General features: G+C 39.6%; 1 protein-coding gene and 1 long non-coding RNA gene across 11 annotated transcripts in view; one reads left to right on the top strand and one right to left on the bottom strand.

The window, feature by feature from the left end:
• syne1a (spectrin repeat containing, nuclear envelope 1a) overlaps positions 1-16,914 on the top strand; it is a 128,361-nt gene that overhangs the window by 22,201 nt on the left and 89,246 nt on the right. For 7 of the 10 annotated variants that reach the window (XM_077510635.1, XM_077510634.1, XM_077510630.1 and 4 more), the window contains exons 4-27: positions 1,725-1,820; positions 2,311-2,394; positions 4,389-4,409; positions 4,623-4,715; positions 5,136-5,317; positions 5,556-5,752; positions 6,223-6,350; positions 6,824-6,880; positions 7,601-7,708; positions 8,937-9,074; positions 9,191-9,349; positions 9,427-9,539; positions 9,642-9,810; positions 9,894-9,990; positions 11,414-11,619; positions 11,969-12,133; positions 12,362-12,514; positions 12,786-12,929; positions 13,930-14,100; positions 14,174-14,332; positions 14,468-14,632; positions 15,058-15,192; positions 16,247-16,408; positions 16,487-16,695. In XM_077510635.1, the coding sequence (XP_077366761.1) occupies positions 1,725-1,820; positions 2,311-2,394; positions 4,389-4,409; positions 4,623-4,715; positions 5,136-5,317; positions 5,556-5,752; positions 6,223-6,350; positions 6,824-6,880; positions 7,601-7,708; positions 8,937-9,074; positions 9,191-9,349; positions 9,427-9,539; positions 9,642-9,810; positions 9,894-9,990; positions 11,414-11,619; positions 11,969-12,133; positions 12,362-12,514; positions 12,786-12,929; positions 13,930-14,100; positions 14,174-14,332; positions 14,468-14,632; positions 15,058-15,192; positions 16,247-16,408; positions 16,487-16,695 (3,311 nt within the window). The remainder of the gene's footprint in view (positions 1-1,724; positions 1,821-2,310; positions 2,395-4,388; positions 4,410-4,622; positions 4,716-5,135; positions 5,318-5,555; positions 5,753-6,222; positions 6,351-6,823; positions 6,881-7,600; positions 7,709-8,936; positions 9,075-9,190; positions 9,350-9,426; positions 9,540-9,641; positions 9,811-9,893; positions 9,991-11,413; positions 11,620-11,968; positions 12,134-12,361; positions 12,515-12,785; positions 12,930-13,929; positions 14,101-14,173; positions 14,333-14,467; positions 14,633-15,057; positions 15,193-16,246; positions 16,409-16,486; positions 16,696-16,914) is intronic. The other 3 variants (XM_077510629.1, XM_077510637.1, XM_077510631.1) reach the window with 2 other exon arrangements.
• Positions 8,593-16,512, bottom strand: LOC144010351 (uncharacterized). Its single transcript, XR_013281188.1, has 4 exons — positions 16,274-16,512; positions 9,624-9,752; positions 9,425-9,519; positions 8,593-9,333 (listed from the first exon to the last, which is right to left on the bottom strand). It is a non-coding gene; the product is annotated as an uncharacterized LOC144010351 (long non-coding RNA).

The raw sequence follows: 16,914 nt of genomic DNA, 5'->3' as shown, positions 1-16,914 counted from the left end.
GGGGCCACATAATGTTATGAAGAGAAATTGTGTTTAGTCCTAAAAATTGTACAAATAATTTATTTGTGCTTTTGCATATATAGAAAAATGCCACAGTATATAAACCAATTTATTTTTAATATGGCAGTAGGGTTATTATAGTTTTGGAATTTTTTATTTTAGTTAGTTTTTATTTCATTTTGAGTTTTGTTTTTAATGGTAATAGTTTTAATTATTTTTTAGGGTAGTTCTGTTAGTTTTTATTAGTTTTAGTTCTTTAATAAATGCTTAGTTTTAGTTTAGTTTGTTAGTTTCAGTATTAGTTTTATATATTTAAAAAAAAATGTGTATTACTTGTGCGCAATAATTAAAAAACAACATACTTTCAAACGTCATTATTCCGGTTTATATCAAAATAAATCTACAAAAAAATCACATTTAAAATCACCCCGAAAGGCTCATGCATTCAATTAATTACCAAAGACTAAAACGAAGGACGTTTTTGCTATAATTATAGTTAGTTTTAGTTAGTTTTGTAATCATAAAATTTTGTTTCAGTTAGTTTTCGTTTTTTAAAAAGCATTTTCGTTTTTATTTTATTTCGTTAACGAAATTGTTTTTTTAATTTTAGTTTTAGTTTTTGCCATTAGTTTTAGTTAACTAAAATAACCTTTAATGGCACCTGTGTTTTTCGACACCCTCCCTTCTTACTTTGACCATCTTCAAACATTTTTTGTTTTTGTTAATTTATTTTTATAATTAATTACTATCATTTTTATAATCAATTTTAGCATATGCCGTGGGCCACTGAAAAATGGACGTTGGGCCGCAAATGGCCCCCGGGCCGTAGTTTGGACACCACTGACTTACAGTATGTGTGGAGGGTGCAAGTATGTACTGTGCAGTGGGACAGGGTAATATAGGATCTCAACCAAAACAGTATCTGATGACATTATTCCATGGTAGTGTTTTTCTCCTTGATTTTTGTGATGAATCCATTCCATATGGTCTGACTACAACCGAATCGTAAAAAAAACAAAAAACAATATTTTTTGGAGGGAGATCCAACCAAAAAATGACCAAAATACATTTTATAGAGAAAACTATAGTTTTACATCCAGAAAACCTTGTTCAATAGAAATATAAATGACTAATAACGTGGATAAATCAACATTTGATGTCACTTTTAGCTTGACTCTTGATGGTATGTTTTTATTGTTTCTCACCTTCCTTATCAAAAGATCGGCACTCGGCACTTTCTTTTGTATTGTGTTAAAATGGTTAATTAACAGACAGGAAGCTTTTATAAACAAGATGATAAACTCTAGTAAATTGGGGCAAAATTGGCGTAAACATTCTTGTCAAAAGTTTGACCTTGAGAATAAAAGTACGGAGTACAAAAGCTCGTTTATTGAGTCTGACTGCTTAATAAGCCACCATGCGGTGCTATTGTTATAAAGGTCGGACTTATTGTATTATTGATATTATCTGAATCTTGCTTAGCCGACCGGGAGGTTTATTTGCCTTACGTTGTGGAATACACCTTGCCGTCTATCGAAACTTTTTCATACAATTTAGTCAATTGCCAAATCATGTTTTCAACTGAACCCAAGTGGATGAATGATAATTGGGACTAAATCTAGTGAGGGGGATGAAGAAAATCAGTCCAAAAACAAATACATACGAAAACCGAGGGTCAATTGCATTTGAATGAAAATGAAAGACTCTTTATGTTTTGTTGACAGCACATTCCACCTCTGGTCGTGAACGATCTGTTTGAGGATATCAAAGACGGCGTGAAGCTGCTCGCCCTGCTGGAGGTCCTCTCTGGCCAAAAATTGGTGAGATTCATACATTTGACTTGGAATCCATCATTTAGTTGCGAGAGCGCATGTTAACATGATTGCCTATCGGTTAATCTTTAGGGAGTTAATGAAGCGCATGAGAACATGAAGCATTCGCCGCTTCCACATGGAAATGCGCATTGATTGGCTTTTATTAGGATGTTTGAATGAATAGAAAACGGCAGATTCACAAGGACAGATAAGAGTTTGGCAAACATACATATACACACAGTTAAGTCAATATTGCCTCAGGTCCGTGTGATCTGTGTTCTATTGATCGACTTGTGTATGTGTGCAGTTTGGATTGGACTGCACCTGAATGGCTCTATTAAGTTCTCACTGGTTTATTTTATGTTTCTCATTCGTATTTTTTACTACAACTGTAAAAGTCCCATCTTCAATAGCACTTTTTGATCCATTCGTTTTCACGTTTCACTCCCCCTGTTGCGTCTTTTAACCCCCATTGTTGTCTTGGTCTTCCCTGCAGCCATGTGAGCAGGGCAGGAAGCTAAAGAGGATCCACTGGGTTGCAAACATCGGCACCGCTCTCAACTTCCTCCAGGGCAGGAAGGTAGAGAGATGAGCTCTTCTTTTTTATCTTAGTTGTTCCTCTTCTTGGCTTTTTCGCTTCTGCCTGGTGGGTGCAAATGTGGGAAATAATCTTGACCTTTAACTTCTTTCCTCCCCATTTTCTTTGTATCTTCACCTGCTGAAATCATCAGTCGATAGAGTCAGACTTCCCTCATCATTGTGGGGGAATCTTTTCAGAATTTTCTGCTTTTAGCCCTCAACAGTTCCCTACTTCCCTCAACCACGCCAATCCGCTTGCCAGCGTCATATGCACAATTACATAAACTAATTACTAACCGCTTCAGTAAACCGCCTTCAGTGAGATCAGTCACACACATTCAAGGCATCCCCCCCCACGACTACTCCCGTCTCGTCCTCGGATATCCAAATAAAGCCATGAGCGGGCGCTTGCGAGGACATTGATTTCCCCTCTTCCTCGAGTGTGACAGGGTTAAACCATAAATCCCACACCAGTAATCTGCAAGCTGGAGATGAGACGTCAGCAGTGTCTGTTTGTGTGTATAAATCCAAAGTTTCAAATTAAATGTAAACACACACACTGCGTGTAAATCCGATGTATGTCTAGACTGTATTTACATTCAGCCTTAGCTGGGGAAATGCTTCATACATATTTGTGTGCGTACGTATATATTATACGTACATATATAGCTAAAATTTGGGGGTATTTTCACAATTTTAATATTAAATATTAGTTAATTATTATTTAATACCACTGTGTAGGTATAAAATTAAAGGGGGAAATATCAGGACTGACACAGGTTGATGCTAACACACAGTTTAATTAATATAACCAACAAAGTGGTGCGTAAAATGACAAAATCACATGCCCACAAATTTGACAATACGTTGGAATTTAGAGTATTCGGAACTGGCACATGCTGCCCACAAAGTGTGGGCAAAGACTTTACGACAGTAGTCCGACATTCTGTAAACTCAACTCCTGCATGAGTGCTTAGTGCTGTTAGTAGTGCAGTTATTGATGTTTTTTTTTTTTTTTTAATTATTTTTCTAATTACCCCTCGTGCTGGATTGTACTGTTTCTGAGAGACAATTAAAACATTTGCTGTTAACTACAAACACTTGCATAGATCACTTTACAAACTCAGCGGAGCCGCAAGCGATTTCAACCAACAATCAACAGTTTGTTCACCTGTGGACAGCCAGTGAGCCATTTATGTTTCTCGTACGTCCTGGCTTGAAAGTGACGGACAAAATTCTTTCTTGTTCTCGTGATGACTGCTTCAGGAGTAGATCGACCACTTGAATTATTTTCCTCAAAAGTTCTCCAGGAAAAGGGCACTCATTGGGATTCGGCGATGAACTTGAACTGAACCAGTGACTTTACTGCAGAACAAGCCAAGTAAGCCAATTATACGGTGCTTGACAGCCAGCTTTTTTTTGCCATTCAAAAGGCGCACATACAGAAACAACCTCTCGGAACTAACAACTTGATTTCTCATTGTGCATGCACAAAAAAAGTTGTCGGCTTCTCCACTCACCGGGAGGAATATTTTCAATTATTTTATTTTGAAGGACTTGGATTTTTTTTTTTAAACTAAATTCTTAGCCTGTTGGTGAGTGTGCTTATCACAATGCTTCCGAAATAACCTGCCGTGTTTTCCATTATAAAGTCATGTTTTTCTTATCAGGATCACCACACTGACCCCCTTCTAGTACCCAATATTGCCCTCACATGACCCCGACTTTATTCCCTCCCTGCGTTCACCCACTTGAAGTGTCGCCTATTACCAATCGGTCACCTGTTGTGCTGGTGCACCTCCATTATATGTTCTGTGTGAGGATATAGGAAATGTATCACGACAGATCACTACATACAGTACACTCCAAGGGGTCTCTAATGCCTCATGATAACATGGGGTCTGTCATCACATGCTCAACAAGACGTCCATCTTTTCATCAAGCGCATCTTGATTGGCTCTCATGTCTGTTTTTATTCCTTTTTCTGCCTTCTAGTCGGCCTACAGGGGATCACCGGTCAGTACCGTCTGTCTATTTACACTTTTTGTACACAAGCTAGGTCACAAGATAAGCTAAGAAACTAAGTCAATCAATTCAATGCCCGCAGCTTTCCCTCCTGTTCCATCTTAGAGTGTTGATAAATGGATTTGTACATTCATTAATTGGGCTTTTACCAAAGTTAATAACCCAGTCTGAATGTATTTCAATTTTGTGTGTTTTTTAACACAGATCAAGCTGGTGAACATCAACTCAACAGATATCGTCGATGGTCGACCATCGATCGTCTTGGGTTTAGTGTGGACTATCATCCTCTATTTCCAGGTAATATTCTACAGGCTCACTCCATTTGGCAGATTTGCACCGACGATGTGCTGGAGACAGTAAGTTGAGGCTTTTTATTATAGATGTAAGCGCCGTGCATATTTTTTTTCAAGACAGTAAAAATGCTAATGAAGCTGAACAGACAAGAGCCGAAAGCTGGGGAAATCAATTTTTGCACTGCGTCCACACTGGAAGAGAGTAGTTGCCACCTCGGGCGTTTTTTCACACATGCACGCATCAACAAGAGCTTAATAAGAATAACTGAACTCTCTTCGCAGCAGCCACGAGGATATTGAAAAATACAGATGAAGAAAATACTGTCACATACTGGTAGCATATGGATGTACTTATGCTCAGCTAATAGTTAGTGGTCAGCAAAAACGGACTCTACATATTAAGTTTTGCTCTCCTCATCCCTAGATCGAGGAGCTGACCTGCAGCCTCCCAGAAATTCAGGCCCCGTCGGGCAGCTCCTCCTCAATGAACGGCTCCACCAGCAGCACCGAGAACGCCAGCCCGCCCGTCAAGAAGAAGCCCCTGCCAACCGTACAGGGCGGCGCTCGGAAGGCCCTCCTCAGATGGGTCCAACGGACAGCCACGAAGTGCGTAGTCTGCAAAATAAACCACACAGAGTACAGTAGCTACCGCTTTGGCACCGTGTTTGTTTGTTTTGTCACATTTTTGTATAGTTAGAGTAGGGAATGGTTGTATTAGCTGTTTATGCATTTTAAGAAACAACAGACAACAGTTACAATTAAAATGTAAAGGTGATTTGTGCAACAATTCCATATTTTACGACCTCATTAGAACAGTACCACTCAATTTTGTCTTCTTTCCTAGGCATCTAGGAATCGAGGTGAAAGACTTTGGTCCCAGCTGGCGGACAGGTTTAGCGTTCCTTGCCATCATCCACGCCCTTCGGCCCAATCTAGTAGACATGGAGCGTTCGAGAAGGCGCTGCAACCGAGAAAATCTGCAAGAAGCTTTTCTGTTGGCTGAAACACAATTGGGCATTGCGCAACTTCTTGACCCTGAGGGTAAGTCAAAATTCTTTCAATATTTCCTACATCTCTCAAACCTTATCACTAAGCAATCTTCACTTCTGTATTTCTATTTTTAACCAATTTCTCCCATTTGAAATTAATCAATAAAATCATTGAACCACCCAACTCTGGATTAGAAGCTAATTGAATTATTTACCTGTCACCTTCTCATTTTCCCTCCCCATATGAATGAGCCAAGCAAAGAAAATCAATTGTTAAATAAACACAAAAACAAAATTATGGGTGTCAGCTTCAACATCGCCCAACCATCTGTGCCCCCTCATGCCAACTCTCCAGAATAAACGCTGACAAATCAAGCCTGACATCAGAGTAATTGAGGGCCATTAGGGCTCAGCATTCGCAACAGTGGAAAATAGTCCAAAGACGACTTGGCTCTGAAGCGCTGAAGGTTGATTTCATATCCGTTTGATGTCTGATTACGCTCGCCGGGCGTCATTTGTCAGACGTGGACGTGGACAAGCCGGACGAGAAATCCATCATGACGTACGTGGCCCAGTTCCTGAAACATCATCCCGACCGAGAGCGCGGCGCCATAGAGGGACGAGCGGCAGAAGAAGAGGAGGAGGAGGAGGTAAACAGCTGTAACAGTGGTCTAATTTCCTTTTCACACGCCTTGTCTTTCCCGCCAAATGTCACCGTATCACATCAGCGGTGACGTTTATCATCTAAAGCCGAAATATATAACTGCACATTTGGCTCTGCTTTGTTTAGCCTTCGTAAGCAATTTTGAGGCTTAATTTTAGTGTTAGTAGAAATTTTGCATGGCTTAATTGTCAGTCTCTTCCTGCCTTTCATTCTTGTTGTTTTTCGGAAAACATAAAAAAAATATTTCCAGATTTTCAAGTCATATTCTGTTTTCTACTAATGACGTTTTGTACAAAATCCAACTAAAATCTCTTGAGAAAACGCTTTTTAGATATGATGTTTGCTGATCACTTAAAAAGCATTCCTCCCATTTTGCTGCCTGTTGTTGGTGTCTCGATTTTGCACGTTTGTCTCGCTGGCGTGGTGACCGTTGTCCTTGTCTCGTTGCTTGTCGTGCAGGCGTCTGTCCCGCAGCATGGCCTCCTCGCTCCTCGCGATATCGAGGAAATGTTGGAGGTAGGAGGCAGTTGAAGTCATCATCTATCTCAAACGCTATCTTACCTGATGTCATATCGTAAAACAGCCTGCGGGTTTTCTGAGCTATGATTCCAGGATGACAAGATGTCATATTACCATTTGTGTTAATGTTCCCACTTGGTAGCCATTAGCATGACAATGAAAGCCTCTGGCATTGGCACTATGTGCATCTGATGGTGAGCTCATGCTTTGGCATTTTGTGTTTCTCATTTTTTGGCATTGTTTTGATACGAGCAATCACAAAGTAAAGTGTTGGACAAAATAAAGATGTTCATTCTCGAATTAGCTTAAGATTAAGCTGTCATTAAGAATCAAGTTTGGGACTGGGCTTCCCACAGGCAGATAAGGCTGAATAGACAGCGTATTATCGTCATGGCGACTGGAAATCCAGTGAAATGCTCGTAGGGGATCTGAGACAAAGTAGCCTGTTTAAGCAGAGCGTTTCTGGCAGCTGTGACTGTTTTGACATTTTGTCCAACAGAGAAGCATGCAGGATTTGTACTGCACTTTTAATGACAACACTCACACCCTCTTCATCCTTTCCCGCCTCCATCCTCTCATCAACTTTGCTCTTTTTCCCCTCTCCTCGGTTTCCCCCCCTCCCTTGTCTTTGTCTGCTTTTCATTTTTCCCCCTTTTCCCCGATTTCCATACCCACCTTCTCACTCATCTTTCACCCCCCTGTGTCAACCTCCTGTAGAGAGAGCAGCGAAAGAGCCTGAGGGAGTTTAAAATGTGGCTGGACCAGCTGGAGAGAGACGTACTACATGCCCAGGAGACTGAGGCCAATCTTGCTCTGAAGTACCAGGTTAGTGTGTACACAGTGTGTGGGTGTAGTTTGGAATTGGCACACTGGCCACAGACACTCCCATTATTAGCTTAATCTGCTACGGCATTACATTGAAGGGGATCAGGCGACAGTCCCGTCATATTTTCAGTCTCTCTGGCTTAGTGTTGCCAAGTCTGCGGATAGGTTCCATTTTCACCACAGTGTGGGCTATCCCCATTCACTGTGCATTAGAGCCTGCTAATCAGGGGGGCATTCACTCGCAATTAGTCACAGGTTTGTACAGTATAAAAGCCTGATAAGAGGGACTCACCCAAAAAGCACTTAAGCTGTTTTCATAGTGGCATAGATAGATACCGTATTTATAATTTTGTACAAAAGAAGATGAGAGCAGCACTGAAGAAAAAAAAAAAACAGGATAAGGGAAAGTTGCAGGAAAAAGATATTAAATATTGTAGGTGTCAGGCAATTAATCGCATGACTTCAATAGTTAACTCACGATTAATCTGTTGTGAATGTACAATAAAATATTTGTTTCTAAGTTTTCATACTCTTGTTAACACAAAAATGAAAAAAAAAAAAGCTAAACGAAAAGAAATATGGCTGCATCTTATAGTCATTGATACGGTAATTTCATAATCATTCATAAAATTGAGCTAAAATTCAAAAGCTATACTGTACACTAAAAAAAATGAGTGTGATATTCATTTGTGTTGAGGTCATTTTTCTGTCACTAGATGGCCTAATTATAATTGTAAGACATTGGTGACAGCTTAGTGCATTTGTCAATTCATATTATTTTTTAACATGAAGTAATTTGTGAAATTCTGCACATTTTAAAAATTGTAAAATACAACTTGACCCCAGTCTCTGCAAATATATGCATTATTATTAAATTTATTACCGTACTGCTCAATTTTGATGTGGACATTTCTGCTGAGTTGCGACTGGAATTTCCCTCATTGCAGGCTTTCCATTTTTTATTTTTTTTTTTTAAACGAGTTAAAAAAATTAGTGGCATTAAAAGAGCTTTAAATTAACTCAAAATTAACGCACTCACTAATTTTGACAGTTAAAGTCATTTTTTTTTTTTTTTTTTTTTATCAGTAGTTGTAGAGATGCAAAATTACCACATTGTTCTTTTAATATTGCAACTTATTTCTCACAACATTTCGACTTAAGTTGCGTAAAGTAACGTTATTCAAGTAACACCTTGATATTTTTGAACAAAACAATGTTTTTTGTGTAGTTATTCAAGAGTCTGCGTGTGCAGCTGGAAATGCGGAGGAAGCATGTGGAGGATTGCTTAAAGTCCACGCAGAAGGACGGAATGCTGACAGTAGATCAGGCTCTGGTCAAACAAGCTTGGGAAAGACTTTCCAACAGGGTGAGGAAACACATGAAGAATCAATATCATGCTTCCTATTTGACATTATGTAAAGCTGCAGAATTTATCCATCATACATCCATTAATGCATTCATTTTCTATCATGTCTGATTTAGCTCCTGGACTGGCATCTGTTGTTGGACACGTCCCTTCCCACTCCTTTGGATGTCCTGGGGGCCTGGCTGCACCACACCGAAGGAGTCCTGAGGCAAGATGTCACCGCACAACAAGCAGACGACTGGGCAACCATCAGCAAAGCCTTGGAACGACACAAGGTTGACATACACTGACAAACACTGCACAGAAATGACAGAGCCGTGTTGTTTTTGTTCATGCTTGTTGATTTTTACAGGATGTGTTGAAGAGCCTTGAGGGTCACCAGAAGGTCTTCCAGAGGATTCACAAGGATAGAAGTATCGATGGCGTCTCTGTGCCACCTGAACAGCTACAAGACATGGCAGAGAGGTTAGGAAGACAACAAATATTGTGCATTCCATTAGGCAGGAAGTTCAGAGACACAACTATTGTGTACTGAAGCAATCAATTTACCATCTCATTTTCGCATAGGTTGAATTTCATCTCCACGTCATGCAGCGTCCAGCTGTCGAAGATGGAATTCCTGGAGCACAAACACCGCATGGAGGCCTTTCTCACAGAAGCGGAATCGAAGCTCAAATCCTGGATTGTCAAATACGGCCGACAAGAGAGTGTAGAACAGATGCTACGGGATTATGTTGTAAGCCCCGAATAGATCATTTCATTCATCACATTTTGGATAAGTTGGGATCAACTAACTGTTATTGTTTCTGTCTCCACTAGTTTTTTGTGGAGAAGCAATATTTCTTTGAAAATTATAAAACTTTGTACCAGTCATTGAAAAGTGCTGCAGAGATTTACATCAGCGCTGATAGCTCAGGTGAGGAAGAAATAGCTGTACATTTGTGGGATTTAGTGTTTTAATTGTTATGGTGTGAAATTAAAATGTGGTAAGTCTTCAACCTTCACTTTATATATGCAGTATTTAGTTAAATGTGCTCCCTGACAATATCTCACCAAATGTCATCAACATGGCCACAAGCACCTCAACTGTCTGCTTCCACGTCTGCAGGCGAAACAGTTAAATGAGCTTCCTCCACTTGCTCAGTGGGGAATACCACCCCATTAGCTAGTTTGGGGACGCCGCTCTAGTTTTGCACATCTCCGGGCGCAAAAACTGAGCGAGCGTGGTGGTTTCGTTTTTACGTCTTTAAGGCTGTAGGCGATGCAAAAGATAAAAAGTCAGCAGGAAAGAGAAAGGAGGACACCTGAGGCTCACAAATGAGGTGCACCCACACCAAGAATGTCTAGATTTAAACCACTACCGCTAATACATAACATCCCTTTACACCTGACCATACCCTTACAAAGGGTTTTAAATAGGCGGTGTGTGACATTTGGTTCATAAACAATTTAACCAATACTGAAGTGTTTACCGGTACTCATAAACAAAACTGACTCATTAGTTAAAATCTATATAACAATTGCATTAGGACATTTTCAACCTGCGGATCTTTAGTCCCTCTCCTGTGGCTCCCTTTGGCTTACTTAAAAAAATTAGTAGAAATTATTATTATATATATTTGTTGTTTTTTTCCCCCTTTTTTTTTTTATAGATAACCTTGAAATAAATTAATGATTTAGATTTAAAAAATGAATAAATTAAATGTTCTAAAAATGTCAATCTAAATTTTTAAGTTGTCAGAAAAAGAGACACAAAAGGCAGATGAAAAAGTTTTGACAATTACATAAAAATGCTCAATAAGTGACCATAAAATGTACAAAAACTAAAGAAGAAATTGTCAAAAATGTCAGAAATCTATAGCAAAAGGGCTGGAAAAAAAAGCAACATGTCCAAAAAAAGGAAGAGGAAAGGCAGAAAATGACCATAATTATATCCATGAAATTGTCAAAATAGTCAATAATAAATTTGACAGAAAGGCACAAAATCTAATGTATGAAAAACGAAGCATGAAAATTTTAATAATATATACAAAAATCAAAAGGAGAAGATAAAAGGTAGATGACAATGAATCTCAAAGTATTGGAAGCTGCATATTTTTTATGTTATGTGCAGCTCTAATTAGCACTTGGGGCCTCAGTACATGATTAGACTAACACTAAAACAGTGTTTCCATCACAATATTCAAATGTTTTTGCGGCTCCAGTTCGATTTTTTGTTCTTTATTTGGCCTAAAATGGCTTTTGACAGGAAAGATTGCTGATCCCTGCATTAGGATCATTTCCAAGAGAGGTCCAATTGAGTGTTGTCACTTAGTAAAAATATCTCCTCCTCCCTCTAGCCGACGAGGGAGAGGCGGGTGTTTCCCGGCTAGTGCGGGATGTGGCGTCCCAATGGAGGAGCCTGTCCATGGAAGTGCGCAGTGTGAGGAGCATGCTGGAGGAGGTGCTGTCCAACTGGGATCGCTACGTCTCCACGGTGGCCTCTTTCCAAGTCTGGCTGGAGGACGCGGAGGGAGCCTTGAGACAGCCAGAAAATGCAAAGCAGGTACACAAAGTTTGGGCCACGTTAGTCCACTTTAGAGTGGCGTCTTAGTTTAGAGCCGTCGCCATGGAAGTATGACCCGAACTCATTGACACACTGACGATATTTAATTTATCACATTGCCTTGTCAATGTGGGTGTCACATCCCCACTGCGGATTAGTCAGCCAATTACTGTTATTGTTTCTTCATTTAAATCCACTGCTTTGTCTCTTTTTTTTTTTTTTTTGATGAGCTGTCTTCTTTCCGCTTGGGTGGCGTCTTTGTTTCCCTTAATTTGCATGTCTGCTTCTTTTGCTAAGTCTCTAATCGTCTCTCCTTGTCGCTTTATCTCTCCCCCAATTTCTGTTCCAGGAGTTCTTCAGGAATCTCAACCACTGGATGGATCAGCACGCCGCTATGAACGACGCGGGGAATTTTCTTATCGAGACGTGCGACGAGACTGTGTCGTTTGATCTCAAGCAGCAGCTACTGCTTTTGAATGGACGTTGGAGAGAGCTTTTTCTTAAGGTCAAACAGGTAGACACAAAAAAAGGTAGAACTTGAAGTTATTGTCAAAAAGTGAAAAATTCAGTGCACAGTATTAATTGGATATTGTGGGAAACTTGCACCATTAGAAAATCTAATCTAAACCTTTTAAGCAATCTGCCAATCGACTCCAGCTAACCGGTGATCATGAGTGGAAGCGCCTAGAAAACGATAAACCCCTGTAGGCCCTAATCTCATCTTTTGTCTCCTTTATTGCAGCACGCTCAAGTTGATGAGTTGGAAAAGTGGCGAAAAGACCATCTAAAGGCGATGTCGACTTTGACAGAACTTTTGGATACAGCAGAGGCCAGGCTCAGCGCTCCAGTACAAGTGTCTTTCCTCGGTGTCCGAGCCTTTTTGCAAGATGTTGAGGTGAGAAAAACAACTGTGATATATTATACGGACAAACGTTTTTGTATCTACATAATCTTGGGTGAGCTGAAACTTATACCAGCTGGCTGTGAACATTTTAGAGTCTACTCTTCAGTGAATCAAAAATTCAGATTTTTGGAAGGAAGCAAAGCAGAAAATCCTTCATCAACACCACAGATAAATCCTACAGACATATTCCTCTCGTTGACGTCCGACAGGCTCGTGTGAATATCCAACAGCACGACCCCTTAACCTGAACCCTTCATTTCAGAATACCAAGCAAAAGGTTGTCGCCATGGAAACGCAGTACAAGCTGGCCGGCCGCAGCGCTCAGCTCCTCGCCAAGGACGCGCCGCACGACGAGGCCACCAGGGTCATCGCTGCCATGACGACTGCAAAGAGTCTGTTGAGTTGGGTAGGTCTGGTCTGTTCTCACAGAGCATTCATATTCTCAAGAGTCCTGATTGTTGCATTCATCTAGCTGTGTTTTTTTTTTTTTTTAACTCAAATTTGTCTAATTAAATAATTTCAATAACTTAGACATTTTTTCATGGGGGTAATGGATTTAAGGTAAAAAACAGCAAATGTTTTTCATATATTTTTTTATGTATTAATTAGCAATATTGCAAATGCAATACAATTATTATTTTTAACTACATTTTAACTTTTTTTTGGTCTTTACCTCACCTATGAATGACCCATCTGTCCATTTTAAAAATTAAATTGGGCCCTTGAGCTAAAAAATTTTTGTTCAAGGATAACGTCACGTTTTCGTTGTCCTTTCTTTTTTAGCCTGAATAACTCTGTTTCCAGGAGGGTTATTATAGATTTTAAATGTTCACTTTAATTATTTTTTATTTTGTTTTGAGGTTTGTTTGTTTTTATTTAGTTTTAATTAGTTTTCAGGGTGAATGGTCTGTTAGTTTTTATTAGTTTTAGTTATTTAAAAAATTCTTAATTTTGTTTAATTTTAGTTTTTCTTAATGTGTATTACTTGTGCGCAATATTTAATAAAGACCGTAGTAAAATGAAAAAAGTAACCAATTTCTTACCTAGTGTTCATTTCTGCATCATCTGAAGGGGCTTTTCTATTGGCTGCTGCTCGATGACATCACTTTGGTGTGCCACACTTTCAAACGTCCTTATTTCGGGTTAATATCGAATTAAATATACTTAATATCACATTTAAAAACATCCCCAAAGGCTCATGTATTAAATTAATTACCAAAGACTAAAACAAACGACATTTTCGCTCTAGTTATAGGTAGTTGTTTTGGAAACATAAAATGTAGTTTCCGTTAGTTTTCGTTTTTTTTTTTTTTTTAAAACTACTGTTATTTTATTTCCTGAACAAAATTGTTGTTTGAATTTTGGTTTTAGATTTTTTTTTTTTCTTTCGTTTTTTTGGTTTCCAGGTGAGAGATTACTGTCCCGTCTTAGTGAGGGAATGTCACGCCCTTCTGCCTTTGCTGGAGGAGATGGAGAAACACATCTCTGTCTTTTATCAAGCCCTGGAGCGGGCCAGTCGCATCACTGCCAGAGACACGGACACACTGAGCCCAACCCTGCACAGACACAAGTGGCAGGTCTGTGTAATGACACGGTTGATCTAAAACATGTGCAACAAATAAATCTTATCTATTTCCTAAACGTCCTCAGGACTTGTTGAACCAGCAGCAGTGTTGCAAACGCTGTCTGGCGGTGATAGAGAGGAATCACAGCACGGTGCAGAGGGTGCTGTCCAACAGCAAGGCGCTCCGAAACTTGGATACCAGCCTGCTGCAGAAGTCAGTGGCTGAAGTGCAAAGCGCGGCGCAGGTTTGAATTCTCTAAGAGTGTACACATCATCCAGCCCAACGCATTTAATGAGATTACAAGACGATCAAGTGAACCCAGCGACGAGACTTGTGCCTCTAACACGCTCATGACAGCTTCTTCTGTCCTTCCACTCAGGATCTCCTGAAGGAGGTCGGGGAGTGGAGAAGGCGGGAAGAGGCCAACAACTGTCTGAGGAGAAGGTTCGAGGAGTCCAGACAGGATCTGGAGGCAGTACTGAGGAGAGCGCAGGACTGCTTGAGGGAGTCGGGGGACGCCGAGGAGTTATTGAAGAAGCACACGGTGAGATTACATCCAAAAATTATGCAAAAGCACGCAGTTTAAGTGGTCACAGTTAGGAGGTTCGGGGTTCGAATTTCAGCTGTCTGCAAGTTCTCTCCGTGCTTGTATGGGTTCATTCCGACTTCCTCCCACTTTCATTCCAAAATCATACGTTAGGTTCATTGAATGCTCTAAATTGTCCGTAGGTATGAATGTGAAGCACATATGCTATTGAAAATTAATGTTGTATATAATCAGCATGATTGCAACTTGTGTCCGATCAGTCCCCACTACAAAATTCGCATCCTCTTCATGACATCAGAGCAATCGCTTCATAAATACTTTGAGACGATGCCTTGACATCATCGCCACATCATTGCTTTTCCGGCTTATCCTTTTAACTAATTGTCCTTCTCCAACTTTGTCTTTTTACTTGTGTCATACAGGATTTTTTCAGCCAACTGGACCAGCGCGTGCTGAGCGTCTTCCTGAAGGCATGTGACGAGCTGACTGACATACTACCAGAAGAGGAGCAACAGGGGCTGCAAGAAACAGTCCGCAGGCTGCACAAACACTGGAAGGTCAATTAATGTGCTCTCTCACTCAAATTAATTACTAAAATTCAACTCTGGGGGACACTTAGCAGGCACTTCATTAACTTAACCCGAGAGGGCTTCCCACTTTCTTTTAAGTGCATGTCCACATGGGAATATAGTGAAAATCTGTACATGAATTACTAGGAAATTGACTTTCGTGTTATTTTTTTTTTCCCCAAAAAATATTCTGATCACTGCATATTTACCATGTTAGACATTATCCTGTTGTAACTGGATATGGGCCAAGTAGAATGGAATTCTTAATATTTCCTGCATTATGTTATTTTATATATACACGCAGTGTCAAAGCAATCACAAGCAATCCACTGATACTACTATCAGAGGGGTATAAAAAAAAAAATCCCTAACACACATATGTAGGTTAAGAATATCAATTCCTAAAAAAATAAATATTAGTTAATCAATAAAATTCCAACAATATCAAAAAATACCGTTTACAGGTAAACCATCACAACTAAACAGGATAATTAAGTTAAATTAATACATAGAATTAACACAATCAAATAGGCTATATAAATATTACAACAAAAATATCGAAATTAATATTTACAACAAAAAGTACAACTGTACAATCAAGTAAGATACAAAATCCACAAAAAACGTCATTTGAGTAAACCTAAACATAAAACTAAAATATAAAAATAAAATGTCAGTTCCGTTAATAATAAATAAAAAATAATATTTACAATAATATAAATAAATAAATAAAATGATATTAAGAGTAACTTCTACAACAGAAGGTACCTGCCCAACACATTATGAGTTTTAGTTTACATTGGGGTACACTGTAATGAAAGTTTTAGTATGATGCACTTCAATCCATAATTAAAAAATGTCAATTGTTAACCTGGTCGAATTTGTAAAGGCGAAAAGGACAGACACATTTAAACTATGCTGCTAACGTTAAATTGGTGCACTGGTTCATTAGAAGAGCTGCCTTAGAGTGTATGTATTTAAATTATTATGTTACAACAAAACAACAGCCTTTGCTTATAATTGGTTATATGCTATTTCACAGGACATCCAGAGCGAGGTACCATCTCACCTGCTGCGTCTGAAGGTAGCGGTTGAGCAGAGTCGAATCGATATCGTCCTCCAAGAGTGCAGAGCGGAGCTGGACAGAGAACTACACATCTTGTCTGACTCCCCCACCAGCGAGCATGTGATCAAAGAGCACAGCGTGAGCCTCGAATAGTTAGAAAACCACCGGAAAAACAATTCCCGCGTTAAGCAACGCTTCTCTCGCTCTTATCTGCAGACGTTCTTCAGGGAACGCAAACCTCTGGCCGTGTGTGAGAAGCGGATTAGGAACATGGAGGATCTGTGTCATCAGTTGCCTGACAACGACGCGGCTTATCGAAGGCTGGATTCCACCAGGAGGGCTGTGGAGGACGTGGCGGAGCACATCAGGAGCACCGGCGTCCAACTGGAGCAGCATCCTGATAAGTGGAAAGAATGGAATGATAGGTGCACATTGATTTTTCTTTTTAATTCCTTTAGGTTCTCTGCATTAGACAGATAAGTGTAAAAAAAAAAAGTCAACTGATTCAACTAATTTACATTTACTCAAGTAAAAGTAACATTCCTCCATGTCAGATGTTTTCAAAAAGTAAAAAGTCATCATAAAAGTAAATGCGGTACTTGAGTAAAGTACACATAAGAGTAACAGAGTATTTGTACTTTATT

Source organism: Festucalex cinctus, chromosome 21 (genome assembly GCF_051991245.1).
Source record: "Festucalex cinctus isolate MCC-2025b chromosome 21, RoL_Fcin_1.0, whole genome shotgun sequence".
In the NCBI taxonomy this organism is placed as follows: Eukaryota; Metazoa; Chordata; class Actinopteri; order Syngnathiformes; family Syngnathidae; genus Festucalex; species Festucalex cinctus.
The sequence above is the reverse complement of the archived record's forward strand: the minus strand, read 5'-3'. Positions and strand labels throughout refer to the sequence as shown.